At 39.6% G+C, this 25,690-nt stretch overlaps 1 protein-coding gene across 1 annotated transcript in view; it reads left to right on the top strand.

Annotated features, from left to right (window-relative positions):
- tph2 (tryptophan hydroxylase 2 (tryptophan 5-monooxygenase)) overlaps positions 1 to 25,690 on the top strand; it is a 195,389-nt gene that overhangs the window by 86,538 nt on the left and 83,161 nt on the right. Inside the window, exons 7-8 of the mRNA XM_028818446.2 lie at positions 11,568 to 11,703; positions 23,251 to 23,377. Of these exons, the coding sequence (XP_028674279.1) occupies positions 11,568 to 11,703; positions 23,251 to 23,377 (263 nt within the window). The remainder of the gene's footprint in view (positions 1 to 11,567; positions 11,704 to 23,250; positions 23,378 to 25,690) is intronic.

Below are 25,690 nucleotides of genomic sequence, written 5' to 3'. Positions count from 1 at the left end.
TTCACCCCCCTGTGACCAAACTTCATACAATCGGAGACCGAGCCTTTGCAGCCGCTGCTCCACGGCTCTGGAATGCAACTACCAGAGAGCCTGAGAACACAGCAGATGGTGGGCTGTTTTAAAAAACAGTTAAAGACTTTTCTATTTAGGAAAGCTTATTAACAAGAATGCTATAATTATTGTTGTTTTATCTCTGTTTTTATCTTGCCTTGCCTTTGTTTAATCCTTTTATGTTGCACTTTGAGATTTACTGCTAATGTAAAGTGCCCCTATAAATAAAATGCATTATTATTATTATTATTATTATTATTATTATTTTCTAAAATGCCAATGTAAATCCTTAATCCTGTATTAGAGAAACCAAGTTAACACACACAGATTTCTCCATGAGTAGTCCATTTACTTGTCCATGTAAACCCTTAACCAGTTTATACTTAAGGATTTCATAGTCTACCCATATTGCACTCTGTTAGGCTACACACACATCCACCAGCTCCGGGAAGAAAATGATGGAAGTGTCCACAAAGGTAAATTTCCTGAGCCAAATGCTCAAGCAATTACATTGTTCCTTCTCCTAGTTGAAATAATCTCAGTCTTTCAGAAATTGCTAAATTTATGTTGAGGAGCTTAACATACAGTGCTAAGCTCAGCAGGATGATCATGGGAGGAGTGTTTGGAGAAATGTGTTAAAAGTAACAACAACAATTTATTTCTTGCATAGCCCAAAATCACAAAAGGAATGACTCAATGCGCTTTAACATGCCCTGTTTTATGACAGCCACCCACCCCAAGTCTTGACTCTCTAAGAAGACAAGAACAAAAACTCCCAAAAATACTGTACAGTGAAAAAAAGATGGAAGAAATCTTGTTAAGGGTAATTCGGAGTGAGACCAACTTCCAGGTAGGTTGGGTGTGCAATGGGTGTCAAAAAATTGGGTGAATACAATACACAAAATAGAACACAAGTAATCCTCTTCACAGAGCAAAATGGTCACTCTGTCATGGCCACCTCAGAAATACAACACAACAGTACAAATTACTTTATTCATGCACAGTGCTAATCACCAATTGCAGGTGAGACAACTCTCAAGGCAAAATGAAAGAACAGATTATACCACTCACTAAATACACAACTATCACATTTGAGAATACAGATTTGTTCAAATGCATCAAAAACAACATAAATTTTGTTTGCATTTCTTTGACAGCTCATCAAAAGCCTTAGATTATCTGGAAAAGGAAAAAAAAAGAAATGAAACAGAGATACCCAGAATGTTCCAAAAATGAAAAACAACAACATCCATCCATCAGCTAATTATAGAACCAAGGCCAGATTGTTGAAAAGAAGTCAGACCAGCCAGACACAGAGTCCTGGAGACCTCGGCCAACAACCCACCTCCCCACTACAGGCCATTTTACAGCTGAGTCAGTGCTGGGCCGGCCAATTTGATGACAGAACCCTTCTGTCCCACGCCCCTTTATCTGAGACAACTTTTCCATAGGCTGGCAAACAATTTGGCAGTAGAGCAATGGCCCCAAGTGTCACATGAGGATATTGAGATGAGAAAGAGAATAGGGGAGGGTTAGTAACAGTTTATAAACTTCGTATTACTTATATTTTAGTACTAATGACTATTAACAGGAATGCAGTATGCACATCAGCTCTAGTCAGGGTATGCTGAACCGAAGTAGTGAGTCTTCTGCTGGGATTCAAAAGTAGAGACTGAAGGGGCACCTTTTACAGTAACAGGCAGACCATTCCACAGTAACTAGAAGCTTGTCCTCCCACTGTTATTTTATTAATCCTGGAATCAAGAGCAGGCCAGCATATTGAGATCTCAAAGTGCACTCTGGTCTGTAAGTAATGATAAGTTCAGATAAGTAAGCAGTGCCTTTGCCATTTAAGGCTTTATAGGTTAAAACATGGATTTAAGAAATCTGCCCTAAATTTAACTGGGAGCCAGTGTAAGGACTTTAGAATTGCAGTTATGTGTTCATACTTTCTGGTTCTTGTAATAATTCTTGCAGCAGCATTTTAAATTATCTGAAGGCTGCATAAAGAATGATTTGAACAGGCAGTATTGGCCGTTGCATAGTTCGACTATTTTCTTGAGTAATAAGCAATGTAACACAATACTTATTTTATTGAAGCGAAAATACCTGCATTACTATTATTGCAGCAGCACTGGACATAAGATGAGATGATCATGTACAGGTTACGCCGGTCCCTGGCAGGGCTTAGTCGCACAGCATGGCAGAAAAGGGTGTACTGCTTGCAATCCAGGAAAAGTAACCTATTAATAAAGTGTCAGTTTACAGTAGTTTTAATCCAGCTATTTATTTGGTACACTTGATTCTCATTTTCTGCCATTAAAAAATGAGGAGTTGGCAGAGTTCGATAAGTTGAAGATGAAGACAACAGTGAAATTCCCAAAGAAAAGAGGTGGACAGTTGAAGGCTTATGTGAATAGAAACAACAAGCTAGTGGTCATTCCCCTGCGCTGCCAGTTCTCTTACGTCTGTCAAGGCAGATGCCTTGCTGACAAACTTCAAGCAGTGCCCACATTTCAAGTAAGAAAACGGTCTTACCTGGCTCAAAAATCTCAGAGTGATGCAAATTTGGGCCTTTTATTGGAATAGAAGTATAAGCATTTTATTACTTTTCCTAAACTAACTTCACCAGGGTTTACTGAGTTGTCGTAAGTCACTAGGAGCTGCCAGAAGATGGCTTTCAGGCATCGACCTGCACATGCATTTTGGGAAAGGTGAAATGTTTTGGAAATGGACAACAATAAACTCGTTAAAAGATATTGATTTGACAGAGATGGAAAAATATTAGTTACCAATCTTGTACATCACGTGATTGCCCCCTCTAAGTAGAGAAACTATGCACTATGAGCCGAAATTAAGCATGTTACATTTTGTAATACCGCTGATTTGGATATGTCAAAAGTAATTATTTCTTGAATTTTGCACCAAACTTTGAATGCACTAGCAAAGCGTGAGGTGATATGTAGATTTATTCATTTCCCCAACACAAATTAAGCTGCATTCATGCAAACTGCTGGTTTTCTTGGAATTGTCAGTGTGACTGATGGCACATCCATAAAGATCTTTACCCCAAATGTGGATGAGCATACACAAGTGAATTGCAAGCGATATCACAGTATCAACACACAGGTGGTCATGGGTGCAGATTGTATTATAGTAGCCGGAACATTTATCTGTCGATGAGTAAGTGGCCTCAATGGGTGACTGGCACATAGGTAAGCTGTGCTCTGCATTCCGTGAACCCCTGGATTATTCATATTACACTTTAAAAGCCTGGGAGGGGTTTCAGAAAGGCAGGAACAGACTTCCAGGGCATAAATAACATAAACAGAGCCTCAGAAAAGCTAAAGGGGGATCACTGAGACAGATGTGACAAGCGACTCTGGAAGACAATCAGGAACACTGGAAGAATGAATGTGACTTCAGAAACAGTGCCGGAATAGCCATAACTAGTTTCAGTCACCGTTACTTTAAGACACATTTTCTGTGGCCTGAACAGTGAGTAGATAAGTCTCCTTGAAATATGGCTGGGGACTATTCATTGTTAAATAAACCTGTTTGTTATCTGGCTCTACTGTCATTCGGTGTGTGTCTCGGTCTTTTCATCTCAGCATTGTTCTTAATGTTGTTGCAAAGTGGCAAAGTTTACTTACAGCTTATAGTGCAATATCCTACCTTATTATGTTTTCCATCTTCTATTTCTTCTTCTTCTTCTTTTTAATTACTATTATTATTATTATATTATTATTATTATTATCTTTGTGGTGAAGTGATAGTTTTAGAAAACTGAAATGTCATTGTGATTTCCAAGGTAATTAGAAAAGCCTTCATGAGTGCCATTTTGATGCTCAGGGTACTATAAAATCATAACATTATCCATTCTCAAACATGGAGTGAGTGTGGGATGCTTCTCTTGTTTACTTTGGGCTAGGACAGATTCTTATCCTTGTCAGACTTTTAGAGTAATTCTTAGAAGCTAGACAAATACGATCACAAGTCTTTGCACTGCCGTACTGAAACCTTGTGTTGACCTCTATTGGCCAGAAGGTTCTTTATCCTTTTCCCATTCCTCCATGGTCTCATTAATTCTTCATAAAGAGGGCTTTGCTTCCTTAGTACCTGCCGGATTGCCTTCTTTCTAGTGTTGAGAGGTAGCATTCCTGGCTTTGTCCCAGCTTGCCCTCCCCTCTCTCCTCTTCCTTTTTTCCCCTACCTGTATCCCTTCCAGACCATCCAGTATGAACACATGGAATACCACCCCTTGGAGGTGCCTTCTTTGTTCACTAGAAAGGTGAGGAGCATTGCTGCTGCCAGTACACTCATATCACACTTTCTTAGGTGGTGACCCTAATTCAGTCCATGTTGGTGGGGGTTGCTTCAAGTTCATTTAAGAGGCCTTCCATTTGTGTAAAAAGTTTTAGCAGGGCCAGAGACGGTAGTAGCAGTAACAACATCCTCCACATGACCATCATTGTCTAATTCTTCCACGGGAAGCCTGAAAACCATTAGGACTGATTGAGGTCATTTATGTTAGGTAGAGTGCCTAGGGGGTGCCGGGCGGTCTCATGGCCTCAGAAATATTGCAGATTTTGCTTTTTTCTCCAACCGTCTGGAGTTTTATTTGTTTTTTCTGTCCTCCCTGGCCATCGGACCTTTATTCTTTGTTAATTAGTATTGCCTAATTTTATTTTTATATTTTTTCTTTCTTCATCTTATAAAGCACTTTGAGCTACATCATTTGTATGAAAACATGCCATATAAATAAATGTTGTTTTTGTTCAATGTCCTTGGTGTAGAGTCAGTTTATCAGGATTTTAAAATGACTTTCCAGTGGATTGGATAATGTGCTGACAAACCATTGAATGTTGACATCACATTATCTACACTTAACAAATCAAACCTGAATGGGAATACAATGTACTCATAAATAATCAGTAATAAAATCATCCATTTGCCATAAAACTATTAAACCTACCATGTTTTGCATTATTAGTAGAATTGTAGGTTGTGTGAATTTGCAGTACATAATAATGAGTCACAACTCAACTTAGGGTGTATTTGTGCTAACATACGATGAAATTAAAGCTCTGTCCACAATTCCATTTATGAAAAGATACACACTTCCTCTACATTAGGAACAAGGAACACATTTCATAGTGCAATTTAAATAAAAAACAAACAAAATAACATTCACACAGCTAATGCTGTCAAACCGCCTGTCCAGGCTGAGTTCCTACTTGGCTCCTGGGTCTGCAAGGATAAGCTCCAGCTCCCATAACCCTGAATTAGAATAACTGAGTTTGAGAATGTTATTTTAATTGAAATCTAAAGTCAATTTTATGGGTTGTGAAGCAGGCATTGCAATAATGACATAGATAATTCAAACAGCGTAATATATACATATTTAAGAGATACATTTTAAAGCCTCATTAAATACATGTTACAGACTCAAACATACAGTCTTCAGGCTGTTAAAAACAACAAACTGAACTGCAGTTACAAAGAATTTCAGATTATCAATTACGTGAATGCCACATCTGTCGTGTCAGGACGTGTCACAGCTATGAATAAAGTTGAAAGATTCTGCTCTTTTATTCTTTTACATGTTAATTTTGTCAAATTCTAAATCCTCAAAAATGCCAAGATCATTTGCCATTAACTCCAGGGCTGGCTTCAGGCCAGCTGAACCAATTTGACCCAACAGAGTCCAGCACTAGCGCTACCACCTGAAACTTTGAAAAATTAGGAATACATCATGGAAAAAAGCAAGGGAGTGAGGGGCAAAGAGCAAAAAGTATAATTATTTAGCCAATCTTCCAATAAGATCAGTGCAGATTAAGTTTACTTTTTTGGTCACAGTGCCTTAGAATAATCTAAACAAGAACAAGACATTCAGCCTAACAAAGCTTACAAGTCCTATCCACATAAATAACAAAATAACATCAGGTTGAGTTTTGAAGGTCCCTAAAGTTCTACTGTCTACCAAATACTTGGTAACTTATTCCATATTTCCATGGTTCTTTGTGTGAACAGAAACTTCTTAATGCTTGTGCGAAATTTACCGTAACAAATTTCCAACATGTTCCCGTGTCCTTGATTAACTCATTTTAAAATATCCAGTGGACTAATTCCCTTCATAATTTTAAACACTTCAATCACGTCTCATCTTAATCTTCTGTTGCTTAACCTGAAAAAGCTCAGCTGTTTTAATCTTTATTCATCATTCTTCCCTTGTATCACAGCCTTGTTGCTCTTCTCTGTACCTTTTCTAGTGCTGCTATGTCCTTTTTGTACCCTGGAGACCAAAACTGCACACAGTACTCCAGATGAGGCCTCACCAGTGTCTTATAAAGCTTGAGCAGAAACTCCTTGGACTTGTACTCCACACCTCAGGACACTATATAAACTGACATTCTGTTAGCCTTCTTAATGGCTTTTGAATACTGCCTGGTAGTTGATAGTGTTGAGTCCACTATGACTCCTAAATCCTTCTCATAAGGTGTACTCTCAGTTTTCAGTCCTCCCATTTTATATTTAAACCTAATATGTTTACTTCCTACGTATAATACTTTACATTTACTTACATTAAATTTCATCTGCCACAAATCTACCCAAGCCTGTATGCTGTCCAAGTCCCCCTGTAATGACTTAATGGATTTGAGATTATCTGACAATCCTCCTAGCTTGGTATCATTTGCAAATATAACCAGCTTGTTACTTCTCTTCTTATCCAAATCATTTATATATATTAAAAATAGCAACAGCCCTAGCATCGACCACTATGGAACACCACTCTGAACATCAACCAGTTCTGATAGGGTTCCTTAATTCTGCACGCATCTACATACTAAACCCTGAGCCCTCACTTCTTTTAGTCTGATGCCCAACCTCTCATTTGGCACCTTATTAAATGCATTCTGAAATTCAAGATAAATGGCAGGCATCTCAGAACAGGCCTCATCTGCTCACATTTGTCACGTGAAGTTGATGTTAACAAACACAAACTCTCCTACTTCTGGTCTACATCTAAAATGTGAAAGTCCTGAACTCTTTACGCGTTTCCAAATTCTTATCATCTTCTTTTCATCAAGAGGCAGGCCTGTTAACACTAATAGGATCTCTCCTGATTGAGTTTCTGTTGAGAGTGTTATTAATATTATTACTAACCACGCTTCCTCTCAAAAATAACTAACAAAATGCCTTTTTAAATATTTGCTATCTCTTGCCCTATGAGTACCTTCAGTGCCTTTCCTCGGTATCCTTGTGTTTCTGAACCTCTCTTGTCCAGCACTTCCTTTGTTGAGTGCATTCCCTTAAATTCTGCTTCTGAGACTCTGTTATTTCCTGTCCACTTTAAAACTTTCCATCCTTGAAGGGTTAGGGTTAGAGTTAGGATTAGGATTAGGGTTAGGGTTCGCCTTCAGCATGCCTTCTGACACCTCCTAGTGTGCCTAACGCTTGCCCTTCCTCTTTCAGTCACATCACTAATGCCAAATTGACCAATCAGACCAGACACACACACACACACATAGACAGACCTTAGCATTTTATTATATAGTAGACTAGTTTATTATTGTTTCCTTTTCATTATCTTTTATGTTCTGCAGTGTATTTTTGTGTTTTAAATATTTTATTGTCTGTTTTGACCAATTTTTAACCATTAATACATTGTGTTGTTTTTAATACAAGATTGTAATATATTTTGCTGATACCTAATCTAAATAATCTTAAATCTAGTACTTTTCTGCACTTTCATAGATATCTCTCCCAGTTTTGTTGTACCTCGGATTATCTCATTTCTTATTCTGTCCTTTTTCTGTAACTGCGCTCATCCATCTCAACATTCTCATTTCTGCCACATCTCACTTCTTCTCCTGCTGTGCTCCCTTTTCTGCACATTTCTCAGCTCCATACATCATTGCTGGTCTTACCACTGTCTTAAAAACCTGACCTTTAAATCCTTTGCCTTAATTCTTCAATCACACAATACGCCTGATACTTTCTTATAATTGTTCCATCCACACTGCACTCTATGGGTTATCTCTGCCTACAATTCTCCATCTTCGGCTACCACTGATCCTAGATATTTAAACTTATCCATTCTTTTTAAAAGCTCTTCCTGCTGGCTAACTTCTGAATTCTGATCATCATTAAACCTCAGATATTCTTTCTTCTTCTTCCTATTTATCTTCAACTCTCTATCTTCCAAAGCACTTCCCACTTCTTTTCTGGCACCACACAACACAAAGTCATCAGCAAAAAGCCTACACCAGGGGAACTGGTCCTTTATCCCATGACTCAAAACATCCATAACCAGATCAAAGAGGTAAGGACTTACTTAAAGAAGATCCCTGGTGCAGAGCTACTCTAACTATGATCTTGTCTGTTACCCCAACACTGCTTTTAACCCAAGTCCTCACTCTATCATACACCTCATGGACAATCCTCACACACATTTCTGGTCCTCCATTCTCTCTCATGTACATCCAGACTTCTTGACATGACACCAGGCTTCTCCAAATGTATAAACACCATATGCAGTCCTTTCTGCTTTTCTTGATTCTTCTCTACAAGGTGTGTCAATGTAAAGACTGCATAGGTTGTTCCTCTCTATGGCATAAACCAAACTGCTCCTCCCCTATGGTGGTCTCTTCCCCAAGCCTTCTCTCTATAACTCTTTCCCAACCCATTAGGCTCTGTGCACTTTTGGTGACCACCGCTGATAAACAGCATGACTATGTGCCTTCCATTCAAAAACTAAATTTGTTTTTGAATTTACTCTTTTTTCCACAAATTGTTCTGATGTGTTAGAATGCTGTTGTCTACAGTGTATGTGTGAAGCCAGTCCTTAACTGGGAAAAGGGGAGGAGGATGTCTGTTTGCTGTATTTCTAAAATGGTTTTCTGGAGTTCTCATCCATAAAAAGTGACACACGCAAGAGGGATATGATAAAGAAGGCCTGAAGTACAAAACATGAGTCAAGCACAGACATGAAATGAGCAGCACCACAATATGAGGAGGATAAGGATGTCTGTATAAAATGGCAGTACATCACCAGACCTGGGAGCCTCTGGGTGTTAGGAGGGGTTGTCCTGAATATATAGTTATAGTTGTATAGTAGTAATATATATATAGTTGGTCTTCAATCTGAGCAAATCACCAGCAGCCAAAGGTCTTCTTTAAATGGCTTTTGCTAAACATTGGAGGGAACGAGTAAAGGGAAGCTAGGTTCAATAATGAAAATCATTTAAGGGAAGAAACTGGTCAAACTACTGCATTTTGAACCTTTCATTTTTGCCTAATTATTCTAGTGAATTAATACAAAACAACCCCTTATGCATCTCATATAATGTGTAAACTAATATCTTCTATTGCTGAATGTTTAAATGGAAGTTTTGATGTTTACTCTTATGTAGCCATGTGTCCTTGTTGAGGAAGTGGTCCATTGCATTTATTACCCTATTATGTGTACCTCTTTCTGTCCTTGCTATCTACAAGCTTTTACTGCTCACCTTTTGATTTCCTGTACTAATGCAAATAAAATCTGTGCATCAATTGACCCAGACCCCAGTTTCAAGGCTGTGGGGAAAGGGTGCAGGATAGGAAGCAACCCAGATTGGGATGCTAGTGCTGTATACAGGTATTATTAGTTTAACCCAAAAATGTCCAATAAACATATACCATATATACTTGCAGATAAGTTTTCCCAGAGATAAGTCAGGACTTGATTTTATTGCATAATTTCTGGTATTTTATAATGGCGGTCATATAAGTCGAATGCGGATAACTCATGCTATTGGTCCACGAGATTATGATATGCTAATGCCCACCTGAGAGAGTAACCACAGAGCACACTGCCTTTTTTTTCTATGTGGGTGTGGCAATGCGCTGTATCACCATGTGCTCCTAGCCTCTCTCTCTCGCTCGCTCGCTCGCTCTATTGTGCCTACGTGACCACACTGTAATACCCGAAGTATTCAGAAGCCAAGTTTGCACTGTTTTGTGTTTTTTGCATCTCTCACCCTCATACACCTTTATCGGAAGAGCATCCCTTATCTACAATGGAGCGTTCGATCAGAAGAAAATATGAAGCTGGTTTTAAATTAAACATCATTGAAGTAGCGAAGGAAATTGGTAACTGCGCTGCTGCAACAAAATTCAATGTGTCTGAGAAACTGGTGTTAGATTGGAGGAGGCAAGAATATGTAAAAAAAAAAAATTAAGTGTCGCATTTTTCAACGGGCGTATAAGTCGGGGTCTGATTTTATGATTGATTTTTCGGTTTCAGGACCCGACTTATACGTGAGTATCCATCCATCCATTTTCCAACCCGCTGAATCCGAACACAGGGTCACGAGGGTCTGCTGGAGCCAATCCCAGCCAACACAGGGCACAAGGCAGGAATCAATCCCGGGCAGGCTGCCAACCCACCGCAGTTATACGCGAGTATATACGGTAAATTCCATATTGACATGTTTTATGCTTGCCACTACAGTGTGATCTGTTGTGCTTGAAATGGTTCATGCAAGAGTCTACTTGTAGGCTTTAGAGGCTAAGGCCCCAATTTTTTGTACTGAGCTTTTCATTCATTTACTATTTATTCCCACACCCAGAGGACCCCCCCCCACTCTTTGATGTTCCATAATTTTTGAATGTGCTTAAAATAACCCCAAGATGGACCCCCCAAATTTTTGATGTAATATACATAACTTAATACGACTGGTACCCCAACAGGGACCTCCATCACCTGCTATATGATGTTATATATGAAGATGCATCCATGAAAGGAGGCAAAGACCCTGACCCTTAGGAAACCCCCCCCCCTCCCCCCGTGCCTCGCCCTCTTCTTAAAACTCCAAAAAATATTCTCCAAAATCAGTGATCTCTTTTTATTGTATTGTCTTTTGTTTGCTCTGTAAAATTTTACGTTTATGTAAAATTTACATGCCTTTAAAAAGTGTCAAATCTAATAATGGCTGATGGACATTTCTAATTAAAAAATTACCAGGTAGTCTGCATTTTTGCACCTTTTCTGTTTTCCTTCCTTCTGTTTTAGCTTAAGGGCAGTATTGTGGTGCTGCTGCATTGCAGTATGGAGACCAGGGTTTGCATCCTGGGTCCTCACTGCATGGAGTTTAAATGTTCTGCCTTTGTCTACACCTCCAGGTGCTCCAGTTTCCTCCCACTGTGCATGTTAGGTGAACTGGCGATACCAAATGTGCCCTAGTGTGTGTGTGTGTGTGTGTGTGTCTGCGTGTCTGCCCTGTGATGGACTGCTGCCCTGTCTAGGACTGTTCCTGCCTTGTGCCATTTGCTAGCTTAAGAAACATCCACAACCCTGGTCCAGAGTGCTTTTGAAAATGTCATCACATATCCATTTCATCCCCATCTAACTACATTACAGACAGATATTTTTGTATCCCATTGTTGCTGCTTTTTTGTATAAGCAGTATTTAAATGTGCAGTGTGCTGGAATCAGCAATGCTCACGCCGCCTGCATTCATTGATCTTTACAGAGAGGTCTGGATTCACAGTGCGACCCGTAGCTGGCTACCTGTCACCCAGAGACTTCCTAGCGGGACTTGCTTACCGAGTCTTCAACTGCACGCAGTATATTCGCCATGGCACTGACCCCCTCTACACTCCTGAACCGTAAGTCTCTTGCCTTAACAGACTGGCTACAAAGCTGTTTGATGGGGATTTCAATCGATATGTTATAGAAAATAACACGTGGGCATTAATTCCAGGCTGTTATCTGCGAGGGGCTCATGTCACAAGGCCTCTTAGCCTCAGCTAAAGACTCTGACATATCCTGAATAGGGATCAATAAAGACCATGAATAATTTTAAACCTCTGCTATTGAACATTCAGGACTTATTTATAACATGGACTTTATTATATTCTTTTACTTTGTGCATAAATGAAACTGTTCAGTTCATTCTATGTGTCTAGGAGGGAGAGATGTGCTTTTTATATGCACTTAAGTCTTGTAATAACTGTAAAATTTAAAGCACAGTAAAAATGGAAAGGTTCTTCTAATCCCTTATTTAATTATAAAAGAATTGATACTTGGATAAGGAGTAGCTAAATCAACAACAACAAAGGGCAATGTAAAATAAAAGGCAGAGTGTGGTGACCTGTGACTGAAATGATCTTTTAAAGAATCAAATATATTAATATACAGTAGTTTTCATCCTACAGATAAGTTTATAAATATACAGTATATATATATATATATATTATAGCAGTAGAGGCGTGTGTCCACCTCTTGAACCCTCAGGTACCACTCCAAACAAAAGGTGAAAGTACAAGACTCTTTTATTTTCTTCTTATACCGTGCACAAAGCACCCTCCACTCCACACTACTCATATAAACAATAACTAATCACAAAACTCTTTCCTCCTCGCCCAGATACTTTGCCACCCTATCCCCCAGCTCAGCTCAGTGTATGGGTTTTCCCAGAGTCCTTTTATACACCCTGACCCGAAGGTGTTCCTGCCCAACAGTCCACAATTCCTTATTCCTTCTGGGTCAGGGTAAACAGTCCTTATCTTCAACCTGGAAGCACGTCATCTCTCCTGCTCACGTGACCAGGACGTACTTCCAGGACGGGGCACGTCCATGCTGTTGGGAGAACTCCTCCTGGTCATCAGCACCGTATCACTCCGGGTAACAGCACTGTTTAGCTGTACCGGTGCGATCGGCACTTCCCCCGCCCCTCCTGTTACCAGCGACACCTCGCTCAACACACGGGCTGGGGTCTGGAGGTTCGATTCGCTCCGGGAGGCCGCGTCATACGCATGCCCCGGCTCGTTCGTTCCTTCCCCTGACCTTTCGGTTACCATGCCACGCTCTACTGTCAGGCACACAGCGCTTTGGCATCCGCTACTTATTAACCGCGGGGCCGGATCGCACTGTGTCCCTCTATTATATACGGTACAGCTTCGGCTTACCTGTACCGCCGAATCAATCAAGACCGGGGCTTCTTGGCCTAATCGCCGCAGGTATTCCAGTAGTCCTTTCAGCGGCGCCTTGGCTGTAGCTCCCAGCTCCTCCACACGTTCTTTCACTTCCTTCAAGCCCTGAAAGAAAGTATATACGGGCTCGAGGTACTTCTCGAGATCCCGTAAGTCCACAAAGTTATTTACTTCGGCCGGAGGTAAGTTCGCTTCCTTATTTTCCTTACCTGCCAGCCGGGAGCCAATGAGCACGTCCGCTTCTGGCACGTGTTCTGCTGGGTCGCGCACAGGCGCCTGGGATTTGGAGTCCGAAGAGGATCGGGTAGCCTCCAGCGGCTGACTGCGATCTGCCTTTTCTAATTTGTCAGCAGGACCGTTCAGTCACATCCCGCTCCTCTTTTCCTTTATTTAATATCGGCGCTACTTCGCTCGCCTTCCCCTTCCTTTTCAGGGAGCTCAGAACCCTCGGGGAATGTATGACCTCACCTAAGGATCCAAAATGACCTTCTCCGTCCTGGCATCCATCGCGCGAGGTCATGTGGTGGTTTTCCACGTATGGGCTTCGCCTCTGCAGACTCCTAGACCGGTCCGACTTCTTTTTATCGTGGCCATCTTGCCTAGGTATGAGGCGGGCGTCCGATTCTCTGTCCGCTTTGTGCAGACAGGCCTCTGCAAAATAGGAATAAAATGTCCCCGGCGCTTCGGGCGTTTCTCCAGCACATACCTGGGAACGTAGACGATCCAGTTCAAGTTCTTTATAATAGTCTTCTGGAGTCGCTATCCTGCAACGTTCCGGCTGCCGCCCCGCTTGGGTTTGCTCGGCTTTAAACCGCGCCCGGTCTTACTCACCGCCTGTCAGGTAAGTCCACAGCATCTCAACACCAGTTGGGACCGAAGTCTTCTGGATAGATCCAGTCTTCTTCCCGGATTTCTTCCCCATCGTGGTCCGAAGTATAATAAGGCTCACTAACGCAGCACTCTCTGTAGCGGGTGGTGTTTTCACCTTCGTGTGTGTTGAAGCGGGACCTTCTTAGGGTCGTCTGCATACACACTATTTATTTGAAATTCAGGTCCCCTGCCAACAGATGGCCAGAGAATCCTGCCGACTACGCCAGTGTAGCAGTAGAGGCGTGTGTCCACCTCTTGAACCCTCAGGTACTACTCCAAACACCAGGTGAAAGTACAAGACTCTTTTATTTTCTTCTTATACAGTGCCCAAAGCACCTTCCACTCCACACTACTCATATAAACAATAACTAATCACAAAACTCTTTCCTCCTCGCCCAGACACTTCGCCACCCTACCTCCCAGCTCAGCTCAGTGTATGGGCTTTCCCAGAGTCCTTTTATACACCCTGACCCGAAGGTGTTCCTGCCCAACAGTCCACAATTCCTTATTCCTTCCGGGTCAGGGTAAACAGTCCTTATCTTCAACCTGGAAGCACGGCATCTCTCCTGCTCACGTGACCAGGACGTACTTCCAGGTTATAGGGCACATATGAGTCTACTGGCCTCCCGACAGTGACTCCCAGTGGTCCCCAAGGTATCCAGCAGGGCTGTGTATAAAAACTACATAGTCCATGAGGCCCTGCTGGAACTCGGGGCACGTCCATGCTGTTGGGAGAGCTCCACCTGGCAGCCTGGGGGTGAGGGCCAGAATAGGAAGCTGGCAATCCACCACAATATATATATATATATATCCATCCATCCATTTTCCAACCTGCTGAATCCGAACACAGGATCACAGGGGTCTGCTGGAGCCAATCCCAGCCAACATAGGGCACAAGGCAGGAACCAATCCCGGGCAGGGTGCCAACCCACCACAGTGTATATATATATATATATATTGTAATAAGAAAGACATGGGTATGTGTTCAGGTTGAAGTCCAAAACAGAAATGATTTTGGTTTGATAAGATGGCGGCTTTAAAGGCCATGACAGGAAGTGACATTATGTGGACCGGAATCGGAAGTGATGTCGTTGAGACTGGAAGTGACGTCAACCGTAGCGCTGAACAGGAAGTAACTTCTTCAAGACCGGAAGTGACACCATCCATGGTACTGGTACCTCAAGTGATGTCATCGATAGCACCGGTACCGGAAATGACGTCATCAATTGCACAGGCACCTAGTGGGATTTCCCGGAGATAGCCTGCAGAGGACAGAGAGAGAAAGTTAGTGCAGCTCGTGGCCCCCTAGTCTGGAGTGGTACTACTATTATTTAGGCCCTCGAGCTGCCCCCTAATCACACATGTGTGACTATATATATATGAGGCAAAGACGTTGCACCACGGCAGCTGGTTCACTTATTTGACAGGTTGTAAATCAAATTATTACATGCATAGATCTGATCACAATCTGATATATATATATATATCTAATATATATATATATATATATATATATATATATATATATATATATATATATACACACAGTATATATATATATATATATATATATATATATATATATACACACAGTATATATATATATATATATATATATATATATATATATATTATATTTATATTATTGGGCTCCGGTTTCCTCCCACAGTCCAAAGACATGCAGGTTAGGTGGATTGGCGATTCTAAATTGGCCCTAGTGTGTGCTTGGTGTGTGGGTGTGTTTGTGTGTATCCTGCGGTGGGTTGGCACCCTGCCCGGGATTGGTTCCTGCCTTGTGCCCTGTGTTGGCTGGGATTGGCTCCAGCAGACCCCCATGACCCTGTGTTTGGATTCAGTGGGTTGGAAAATGGATGGATGGATATTTATATTATTTATATTATAATTTGTATTATATATATCATATATTTATATATATATATATATATATATTAGGGGGATGAGTGAGAAGGCAGAGCAAGTCCCAAAATAACTGGGGAACACCCTGTTTAATTTGCAAGAAATAAACATAAAACAAACGTTAACAGACACACAATCAAACAAAATCTGGAGTAGCCTCTTATTCCTCTCTAATGGTGTTTTTGGGTGGTTCTGCCACTGAAGGAGTTCCTGTCAGTCAGTCACTCAGGTCCAAATGAGGTGCATACCTTCTGGGGACCTTTCCCTTTTATATATGCCTGGACCAGAATGGGCGGGGCTTTTCTGGCTCTGTTGCCCTCAAGGGGCAGGGTCTCAGCACTATGAGGGAAAAAGGAGACAAAACTGTTAGTGACAATGCCCTCTCTTGATTCAGAGTGGTAACACATATCTTAGGTGAGCCTGGAAGATGCCTTTATGGCGCACAAACTTGACAATATATAAAATGAACAAACAAACTAAAGAGGGTCCTCGGGTTACAACGTCTCGACATACGACGTTTCGAGTTTGCAACACTCACTCCCATAAAAACTTTAAAAAATTGAGACGTGACAAGTAATAAAGGTAAGGATTTTTTTTCCCTTATTTTTTCTGTTACTACAATACAATGTATAGTATAGTATATTTATGTCCTTTTCCTTTTTCTGTGGCTTAGTTGTGTTTTTATGTTCTAGATTATGATTTTGCAAATGTGTTAGGATAGGTAAGTGACTTAGGCTAGGGTGTGTTTCGACTTACACCAAAATTCAGGTTACATCACTGTTGTAGGAACGGAATTGTGTCGTAACCCGAGGACCCCCTGTACAAGGTACCACTGTTGCCTCACAGTAAGGAGACCAGGATTGACATCTCAGTTCGTCCCTGCGTGACTGTTTTGCCCAAGTCTATGTGGATTTCCTCACACAATCCAAAGACATACAGGTTAGGTGGACTAATATGTGTGCGTGTTCTCCCTACGATGAATTGACACCCTGTATAGGGGCTCTTTCTACCTAATATTTGCTGGGATATTCTCTAACTGAAATGTGGCCCTTCTCAGAATAAGAGGATTTAGAAGTTGGATGAATGATATATAAATAAACATATACTAGGAGGCTCCACCCACTGCTCGCTTCGCTCACCAAACCGGGGGGTGAGTGCTGGGCCCCCATCTATCCCACAGCTGAGCTGCTCTGTTAGAGAAAGCAATTGTATTTAAAAATATGGTATAAGCCCCTGCGGTGGGTTGGCACCCTGCCCGGGATTGGTTCCTGCCTTGTGCCCTGTGTTGGCTGGGATTGGCTCCAGCAGACCCCCATGACCCTGTGTTCGGATTCAGCGGGTTGGAAAATGGATGGATGGATGGTATAAGCCCCTTTGGCACCCAAACCCCAGTTGCAGCCTAAAAAAAAAATGGAATAAGAATCTGAAAATCTAACAATATCACATAACAACATCACATTGATAAATTCTGAAAAGAATGATACCAAACATATATATGTAGGTTTTAAAATAAGCCCAATTAACAGCGTGACAAAACACACGACATAAAAACATCACATAAATCATTGTACAAAATTGTTGCACGTTTAGGCTTAGGATTTTATAAATATATAGAGTAGACATTGGGGGGTACACACCACACGTGTCTGTGTCCTTGCAACAAACATTGTCTGTCATCTTTTCTAAGGTCGTTCAAGTAAATTGCTGACATCTTATCTTTCTGATTGATTTACTGCTGGTCTGAATGACAGACTTGGGTTTAAGGGCTGTCTTTTAAATGGCATTGAGGCTGACAGAGAGGCGTGGCTTAGAGGCTTTTCAGTCCTTTTGGTTGGTGGAGGTGGTCTCTGCTGCAGATAGGAATAGAGGACTCTTAGTCTGCCATTTTAAATTCCTTCTTCTGTTTTTCCATGTGGTTGACCCCAGAACAGCCAGAACATGTAGTATACTGCATAGAAAGTAACTAAGGCTTGCACTCTGCACTGTTTTTTTATTTTTCTTGTGTAATGGAAAACAGTTGTCACATTAAAAATATGAACAGAAAAATGTATAGAGAATTCTAATGCTATACTTATGAACTCAGGTCATCTTCTTAAATCCTAAAATAATTGTGAAGTAGGAAGTCAGATATGTGAACTGATAAATAGCAATGCTGAACAGATGGAAACAGCAACAATTCTGACTTCTTAAGGGATATTGCTAATGCAGTCAGCTTGAATTACAGAGTACAGAAGACAGAAATGGAAAGAGCCAAGGAAATCAGAAGATGTTAGCATCTTAACATCTTAAAGCATAAGGAAAAAACAGGCTACTGTAATCATATGAAATGTTAGGGTTCAGTATAGTATGACTTTTTAGAAAAATATGGCATTTGTTTAAAAATAATATTCTAATAAGCCTCACAAAGCTTAATTCCTTCTTATTGGTGAAATTAATAATATATCATTATTTTATTTAATTCATAGTTTTAATTATGTTGAAAATATATGTAATTCCAAAAACTTACATTATCTTTTTTAAACAATGTTAGCTATATGGATTGAAGGAATAAACAATTAATTTTTGATTTTTGATATTAATTACCTAGTGATGATAATTATTCTTCTGTATTAATTTTTGTACACAAAGCATAAATAAAGTGAAGATGAAAAAGAACGGGTCCAGGTGGGATTTGGTGGTGCTGACTTGCAGTCGGACTGCTGTCACTGGGAACAACCACAATCTATCTTTTGGTGATGTCGGAAATTTCTGGCCCTCAGGGCTGTGAGATTTATTCAATAATCAAAAAAAAAACAAATCACTTTTCTGATGTTGTGTGCAAATATCCAAGAATTCCTTGTCAATCAATAGCTTATATACAAATATGCTTTATAAAAATATCCATAGGGAATTAAATAACAGTTAGGACAGGACAGAACATGGTAATGCGAGGATAACACAGAGAAATAAAGTCAATGCAAAAGACTATCTATCTATCTATCTATCTATCTATCTATCTATCTATCTATCTATCTATCTATCTATCTATCTATCTATCTATCTATCTATCTATCTATCTATCTGTCTTGAATTTTGGCTGTAATGGCCCAATGTTTTAATTTTTATATAGATATTGCAAGACATTTTATGTATTTATAATTGTTTAACTCCATGACACTGAATTGGATTAAGCTAGCTTGAGAATGAATGGACAAATGGTAGGTATATTTTTCAGTTGGGAAATAAATAAAACAATCAAGCAATCCATTTTTGGAATTCATCAGTAACTCAGACCTTTTAATAGTTTTTCCAAAAGTACATACTGAACAACACCTCCTGCAAATTAAAAAACAATCAGTTAAAACTATAGACTTTTAATTAATTTAACTAGTTTTGTATTGATCAGTGGCTCTTGTCTTGCTCCATTTATTCATTAATACTAAAAACAGAAACAGAGGTTGGTTCAGTATAAAAAAAGAAATAAAATAAAATATGATAAAATTAAATAAAATAAGCATGAAAAGGATCTCCAGTAACAAGAAATAATATTAATAATAATGATAGATAGATAGATAGAGAGATAGATAGACAGAGAGATAGATAGATGTAAATAATGTAAGAACGTATGTAAAGAATATGTAAAGTGTAACAGGTGTCTGGTCACACTTACAGGTAATCTAACTTAGTCACCATTAAATTATCCGACTACGCCACCCAGTTTTATTAAGAGACTGGGAACTCTTGAAATTTACTGAAAATAGCACACAGGTTTCTTTAAATTGGGAGGTGATTAAACACATAATGAAAGACACAACAGTAATTTCAGAAAAAAAAAGCCACAGTAAGTTCTATTACACAAGACAATATAAATTACATTAAAAAGATAAACGAACATAACAAAATCTAAACATATCAGGAAAGAATTTCCTTTTTTTAAAAGGAAAACACACAGTCCACACTCTAAAAGTCCGTTATAAACAAGAATTGGAGGATACAACCTTTAGTGGTTCAGAGTCCAGTTTGCGCACTGTGCTAACCCAACACTTGATTGTTCAGCTGTCCACGGATGCACTCTGTTCACCGGACACTTGTTTCCATACAGAAGTTGTGTCAAAACATTGAATCCCTGTCAGCATCTCTTCGTCATTCCTTTTTTTTCCCACTCTGGGCTCCTTGTGTTGCTGTGACCTAGTCATGCCTCATTTCTTGTCTGCCAGCTTTGCTTGGTCCTTTCATGCGGCTTCCCTCTCTCGCTGGACCCACAACATGCATCTCCTTGTGGAGCTGTCTCTTCCTCCCTGGAAGTGTTGCTGTCCTTGTGCCTCACGTCGTGCCAACCACGTACCCTTGTCTGCCTGCGAGCCCCTGTGCTCTGTCCAAGTGTCTTGGCAGCATTCTCTGTGGACTGTCCTTGCTCCTCCTTCTTGCCTTCTCCTGCCCAGAAGTTTAAATCTCCTTCAGTCCCTGCCATTATCAGTTCTGGACAATCGGATTAAACAATGGCACATCTATATTTCCTGGGTTTAACAATTAATGAAAACACAAATTAACAAAATGTATTGTTACCAACCATGAATAAGTAAAGATATGCTGATTAGAAACCAATAGCGTCAGACATGTAATCTCCAAGTCAGGTAAATACACACATCCTCCAAGGAAGGAGCAGGTCTGTTATCACAACTTGATATTGTTTGTATACTCAACCAGCCAGACTTCAAAGCGGTGATTCCTTTGCAAGACAGCAAATACCAACATCCTGCAGACAACCCTGACACAATCAGTAACTGGATTATCCAGGAAATCAAAAAACAAGGTCCCCTTCTGACAAAAGGATGACACTACCCACAAATTTTAATTATTATTATTATTAGTAGTAGTAGTAGTAGTAGTACTAGTAGTAGTAGTGATTAATTAATTATATTTTTGTTATTTTTATTTCAATGAGGAGTATGGTGGCACAGTAGTTGATGCAGCTGCCTAACTGTGTGCGGATAATCAGTTCAAATCCTGATTCTTTGTACAGCAGCACTTTGCTCATGAAAGAGGTACTATATAAATAAAATGTATTATTATTATTATCAGTTTCTATTATGAATACATTCAAATAAAGTTAATCATCAGATGGCTATCCCAGCAACATCAGGTGGGCACATTACTGGGCACTTTCACTCGCACACACACACACACACACACACGCACACACACGCACGCACACTCACTCTCAAGATGCCAGTTTACAGTTTCTAATTTACCTAACAAAGGAAATCATTAGGATGTAGAAGGACAATTTGATGTACTCAGATGCATTCTCATGCAGGTAGTGATTGGGACAGGATTCCAGCTAAGTTGTTTGGAGTTGAAATGCAGCGCTCTTAACTACTGCCAACCATAATAAAGATTATAAAGGTTATAACTATCATTTCTGTTATAGTTCTTTCCACTTTCCATTCATTAAATGAATGCAAATGATATCTATAGTAAATGGACAATCATAAGGATGATGGTTGTTATTGTCTGGATCCCAGCAGGTTTCAGGGACTGCCAAGATGACAACCACAGAGAGGATTTTTGTTAGAGATAATGTTTTATTTTATACAGGTTTTTTTTGGCTAATATTCAAAAAACGGAAACCTATAAATTATAGAAAACAGAGTTTTATTTTCACATTCCTATACACTATCTGGGTGACAGATAGTGTTGGAAACAATTCACAGTGAACCAATGCCAGACATAATCACTTCCAAATGTACATTCACTAGCCAAGACTGATGAAGATACATTGTGTATTTATTTTTAAATAAATAATATACTGTGTACAGGGCAAATATATAACAGTAAACACACATGCACACACACACAGTATGTTAGATTACAAATATAACAGAATATGTAAATTTATGTTAACTTAATTTAGCAAATAAAGAAATTCTATAAATATATTTTTTCAGTGTCCTAGGTAACTATGAATATTTGTCACTCTCATAATAATAATTACCTTATGCTATCTGCTATAATTGGAATATTGCAAAAAGTCTCAGCAATCCTGTAATGAAAAAGTGGAATTATGATATAGCATACAAGTATCAAACCACTTGTGGGAAGGAAAACTGGAGTACTTACAGAAAGAAATGTCCCAGACAAACTGAGAACAAGAACAAGAACAGAGAAACCCAGGGCACAGAAAGCATAGCATATGATAACAACACTAACCACATTGCTTAATGGTAGATCGATAGACAGACAGACAGACATACAGACAGAAAATGTGCTGATAGATAGATAGATAGATAGATAGATAGATAGATAGATAGATAGATAGATAGATAGATAGATAGATAGATAGATAGATAGATAGATAGATAGATAACATTATTCTGGGACTAGCATGAACAGCATTAAGACTTTATTTAGTAAAGAAGCTTTTATTCAAACAGTCAGCAAAATCAGCAGCTTCCTAGCTCCTCCCCATCCTGCACCTGCCATTTCCTTCATTTTATAGGAAGTCACTAAAGGATTTACTGTAGGTTGCTTTTATGTGGTAGGTTGAGATTGTTTAATCAGTACAAGAAGTTATTAATTCTACAAATTCATATACAGTATAGGGGTGGTGCAGTGAGCAGAGTTGTTGTCTCATGGGTTTAGTATCCTGGGATCAAATGTCAGGCCTGGTACTGGCCTATGTGGAGTATACAAGTGTCTGTATGGACTTTTCTTCCCATTTCCCCAAATCTATCTATCTATCTATCTATCTATCTATCTATCTATCTATCTATCTATCTATCTATCTATCTATCTATCTATCTATCTATCTATCTATCTATCTATCTATCTATCTATCTATCTATCTATCTATCTATCTATCTATCTATCTATCTATCTATCTATCTATCTATCTATCTATCTATCATATAGCACATTTTCTGTCTGTATGTCTGTCTGTCTATCGATCTACCATTAAGCAATGTGGTTAGTGTTGTTATCATATGCTATGCTTTTGGTGCCCTGGGTTTCTCTGTTCTTGAGCTATCCATCCATCCACAGGTTAGGTTAATGGGCAATTCCCAAGTGACCCTGTGTGTGTGAGTGTGAGAATGGACACTGTGATGGACCAATACACTCTCCAGAGCTGCTCCTGCTTTGAGTTTGAAAGAGTTGTCATGTTGTTTTGCTTTTTAATAGCTTTGTGGTTCATGACTTCTGTTTAAAATCAAACAGGACATTCCATACAAATGATGTTGTTAATTTTGTGAGATTTAGGATTTGTAGCCTGCCTCTGTCAGAACTGAATATTGATATTTTGGTTTAACAGATAACTTATCTAGGAATTTAAGCTCTTTTCAGATGTTTTGTCCTTTGGTAAAAGAAAGCTATAAAATAATTAATTTCTATTTATTAGCACTTTCCTTTAACAATCTGTGAATGATACCCTAGCTACAATAATCGCTTTGCTTTCAGGGACACTTGCCATGAGCTGCTGGGACACGTTCCTCTGCTTGCTGACCCCAAATTTGCCCAGTTTTCACAAGAAATAGGCTTGGCATCGCTGGGAGCTTCAGATGAAGAAGTGCAGAAGTTAGCCACAGTGAGTGTTTCCACATTGCATGTTTTGAGATTGCCACACCACAGAGTGCGGTTGTCTAATTAAAATCTGTCGTGAGTCGCTACCTGCTGCTGTTTGTGCAGTGACGCTGATTATTCAATAAGCTTTTTGACAGCCCTTTATGTTGCAGCTCATTTAAAGATCTTGAGAAATTACGATTGTGATTTTCTAAAATGGCAGCACAGTCATACGGTGTACCCCATTTCTGCTGGAATCATTTATGTTTTCTTAAATTTAAACGTGAAAACCTTATTTCTGTGTATCATATTGTTAATTCCCATAAAAGGTTAACATTTGTAGAAGATTGTTTGTTTGACAGTTTGAAAAATGATACAATGAATTTCTGGCTCCCAGCTGGAATGGGTAAAAATGATATGAAAAATAGTGGACCAGAGGTATTATTTATGAAGAACCCATGCCAGCCAATTGGGCAGCCAGCTTGGGAAGAGGGTCCAAGTTGAGAATCCTCTGGAGGCACCATAACTTTTTAAAAACATACATTTTTAAAAGGGTCAAAGGGGACTGGATCCTATCTTGATAACACTTTGCAGAAACCAGGATCTGCTCACAAAGCTCTCTCATACAGAGCCAATTTGGAATTAACCTTAACATAAAATACTTTTATGGATTAGCATTTCACCTTTATTGTCCCTAATTCATTAAATAGTCCCCAGGAATTCCATCCATCCATTTTCTCATTCCTTTTCCACAACCTACTCCTGAGTGTTAGCGTCTGTCACCCACAGCATCGGGAAAAACTGCCTTTGATGGGATGGCAGTCCATCACAAAGCCACGCACAATGCAAACACCCTTAGTCACTAAATTTTGAGTAACCAGTTCAACTAACTAGCGCATCTTTGATGTACCTAAAAAGTACTTAGAGACAAAAAAACAACATGGAGGATAATGAACAAAGAGTCAACAAAGAAACTTAGGTCTGTAGAGCTGTGTGGCAGCAGCACTAGCCATTCAGGATTGCCACATTATTACACTAAAGAGAACTCAGATAGGCAGAGGAACAAATGACCACTAGAGTTCACTCTAGCTTTATGGGATCTGAACAAAGAATGATGAAATTTCAGTGTGGTGTAAAAGTCTTAAACATAAATGTCTGTGTGCTTCAAAGCCAGAGGCCAGTGAAGGGTCTCTGGCAGAGATGTGTCTCAATAATAGCAGAGAAACTGGGATGGAGTGAGGGTTACTGGTTTTGTGTGATTTATTTAGGCATGGCCCAGTGAACACCACCGTTGTTTAATTAGCTAAGTGAAAAATGGGACATCACTGCCTGAAGTTGGTATCCATGTCTTAATTTGGGAAAGCGTCACTAGTGAACCTGGGATACTAAAAGAGGCACACACCCTTCTTTCACTTCAGTTTCATTAAAAATTTAAATAGTCACTTTCCTCTTGGATATAAAAGGGTGACAAGGATCTCTAGTGCATAGTACTAAAAGAGAGGACTGTGACATTACCTATGGTCACCAACAGCCACAGCTCTTTAGGAAGTTAAATATTAAGGAGGACATCCCCAGCCATGTTGTGGTCATATCTCCTGTAAATTATGACACTCAGGGCTATTTTGAATGTCAAATATTGTGGTGTTGCTCACTGTAAAGGGCTGAGGTTTTCTTCAAAACTAAAAATAGCCATGTGCTTAAGGACATACAGTGCATTCAGAAAGTAATATGAGACCTTCACTTTTTTTACATATTTTGTTACGTGGCAGCCTTATGCTAAAATCACGTCAATTAATTGTTTCACTTGTAACACTTAATATCTCAGAATGACCAATCGAAAAACAGGATTTGGGGAATTTTTGCAAATGTATTAAAATAAAAAACTGAAATATCCCATTGCCATGGGTATTTAGAACCTTTACTCAGTACTTTGTTGAAGCAAATTTTGAAGTGGTTCCATGCCTGGATTCTTCTTGGGTTTGGCAGGAAAAGCTCCACACACAGATTTTGAGGTTTTCTGCAGTTCTTCTCTTCAGGTTCCTCTCAAACTCTGTCAGTTTGGATTGAGACAATCAGAGGACAGCTATTTTAGGTCTCTCTAGAGATGTTTAAATAGCCCAAAGTCACACAAGAAGTGTTGACTGAGTTGTCTCTAGGACACTCCTGTATTGTCTTTGCTTTGTGGTTAGGGTCTTTGTCCTGTTGATAAGTGTGGTTCAGAGAGCTTCAGAGCAGGTTTCTTTAAGAATATCTCTGTACTTTGCTTTGTTCAGCTTTCATCAACCCTGACTAATCTCCAAATCCCTGCTTCTGAAAAAGAACCCAATGCTGTGACCAC

The sequence above is a fragment of the Erpetoichthys calabaricus genome, chromosome 1 (assembly GCF_900747795.2).
Source record: "Erpetoichthys calabaricus chromosome 1, fErpCal1.3, whole genome shotgun sequence".
Lineage (NCBI taxonomy): Eukaryota > Metazoa > Chordata > Cladistia > Polypteriformes > Polypteridae > Erpetoichthys > Erpetoichthys calabaricus.
Note: the sequence above shows the minus strand (reverse complement) of the source record. Positions and strands in the feature narration are given on the sequence as shown.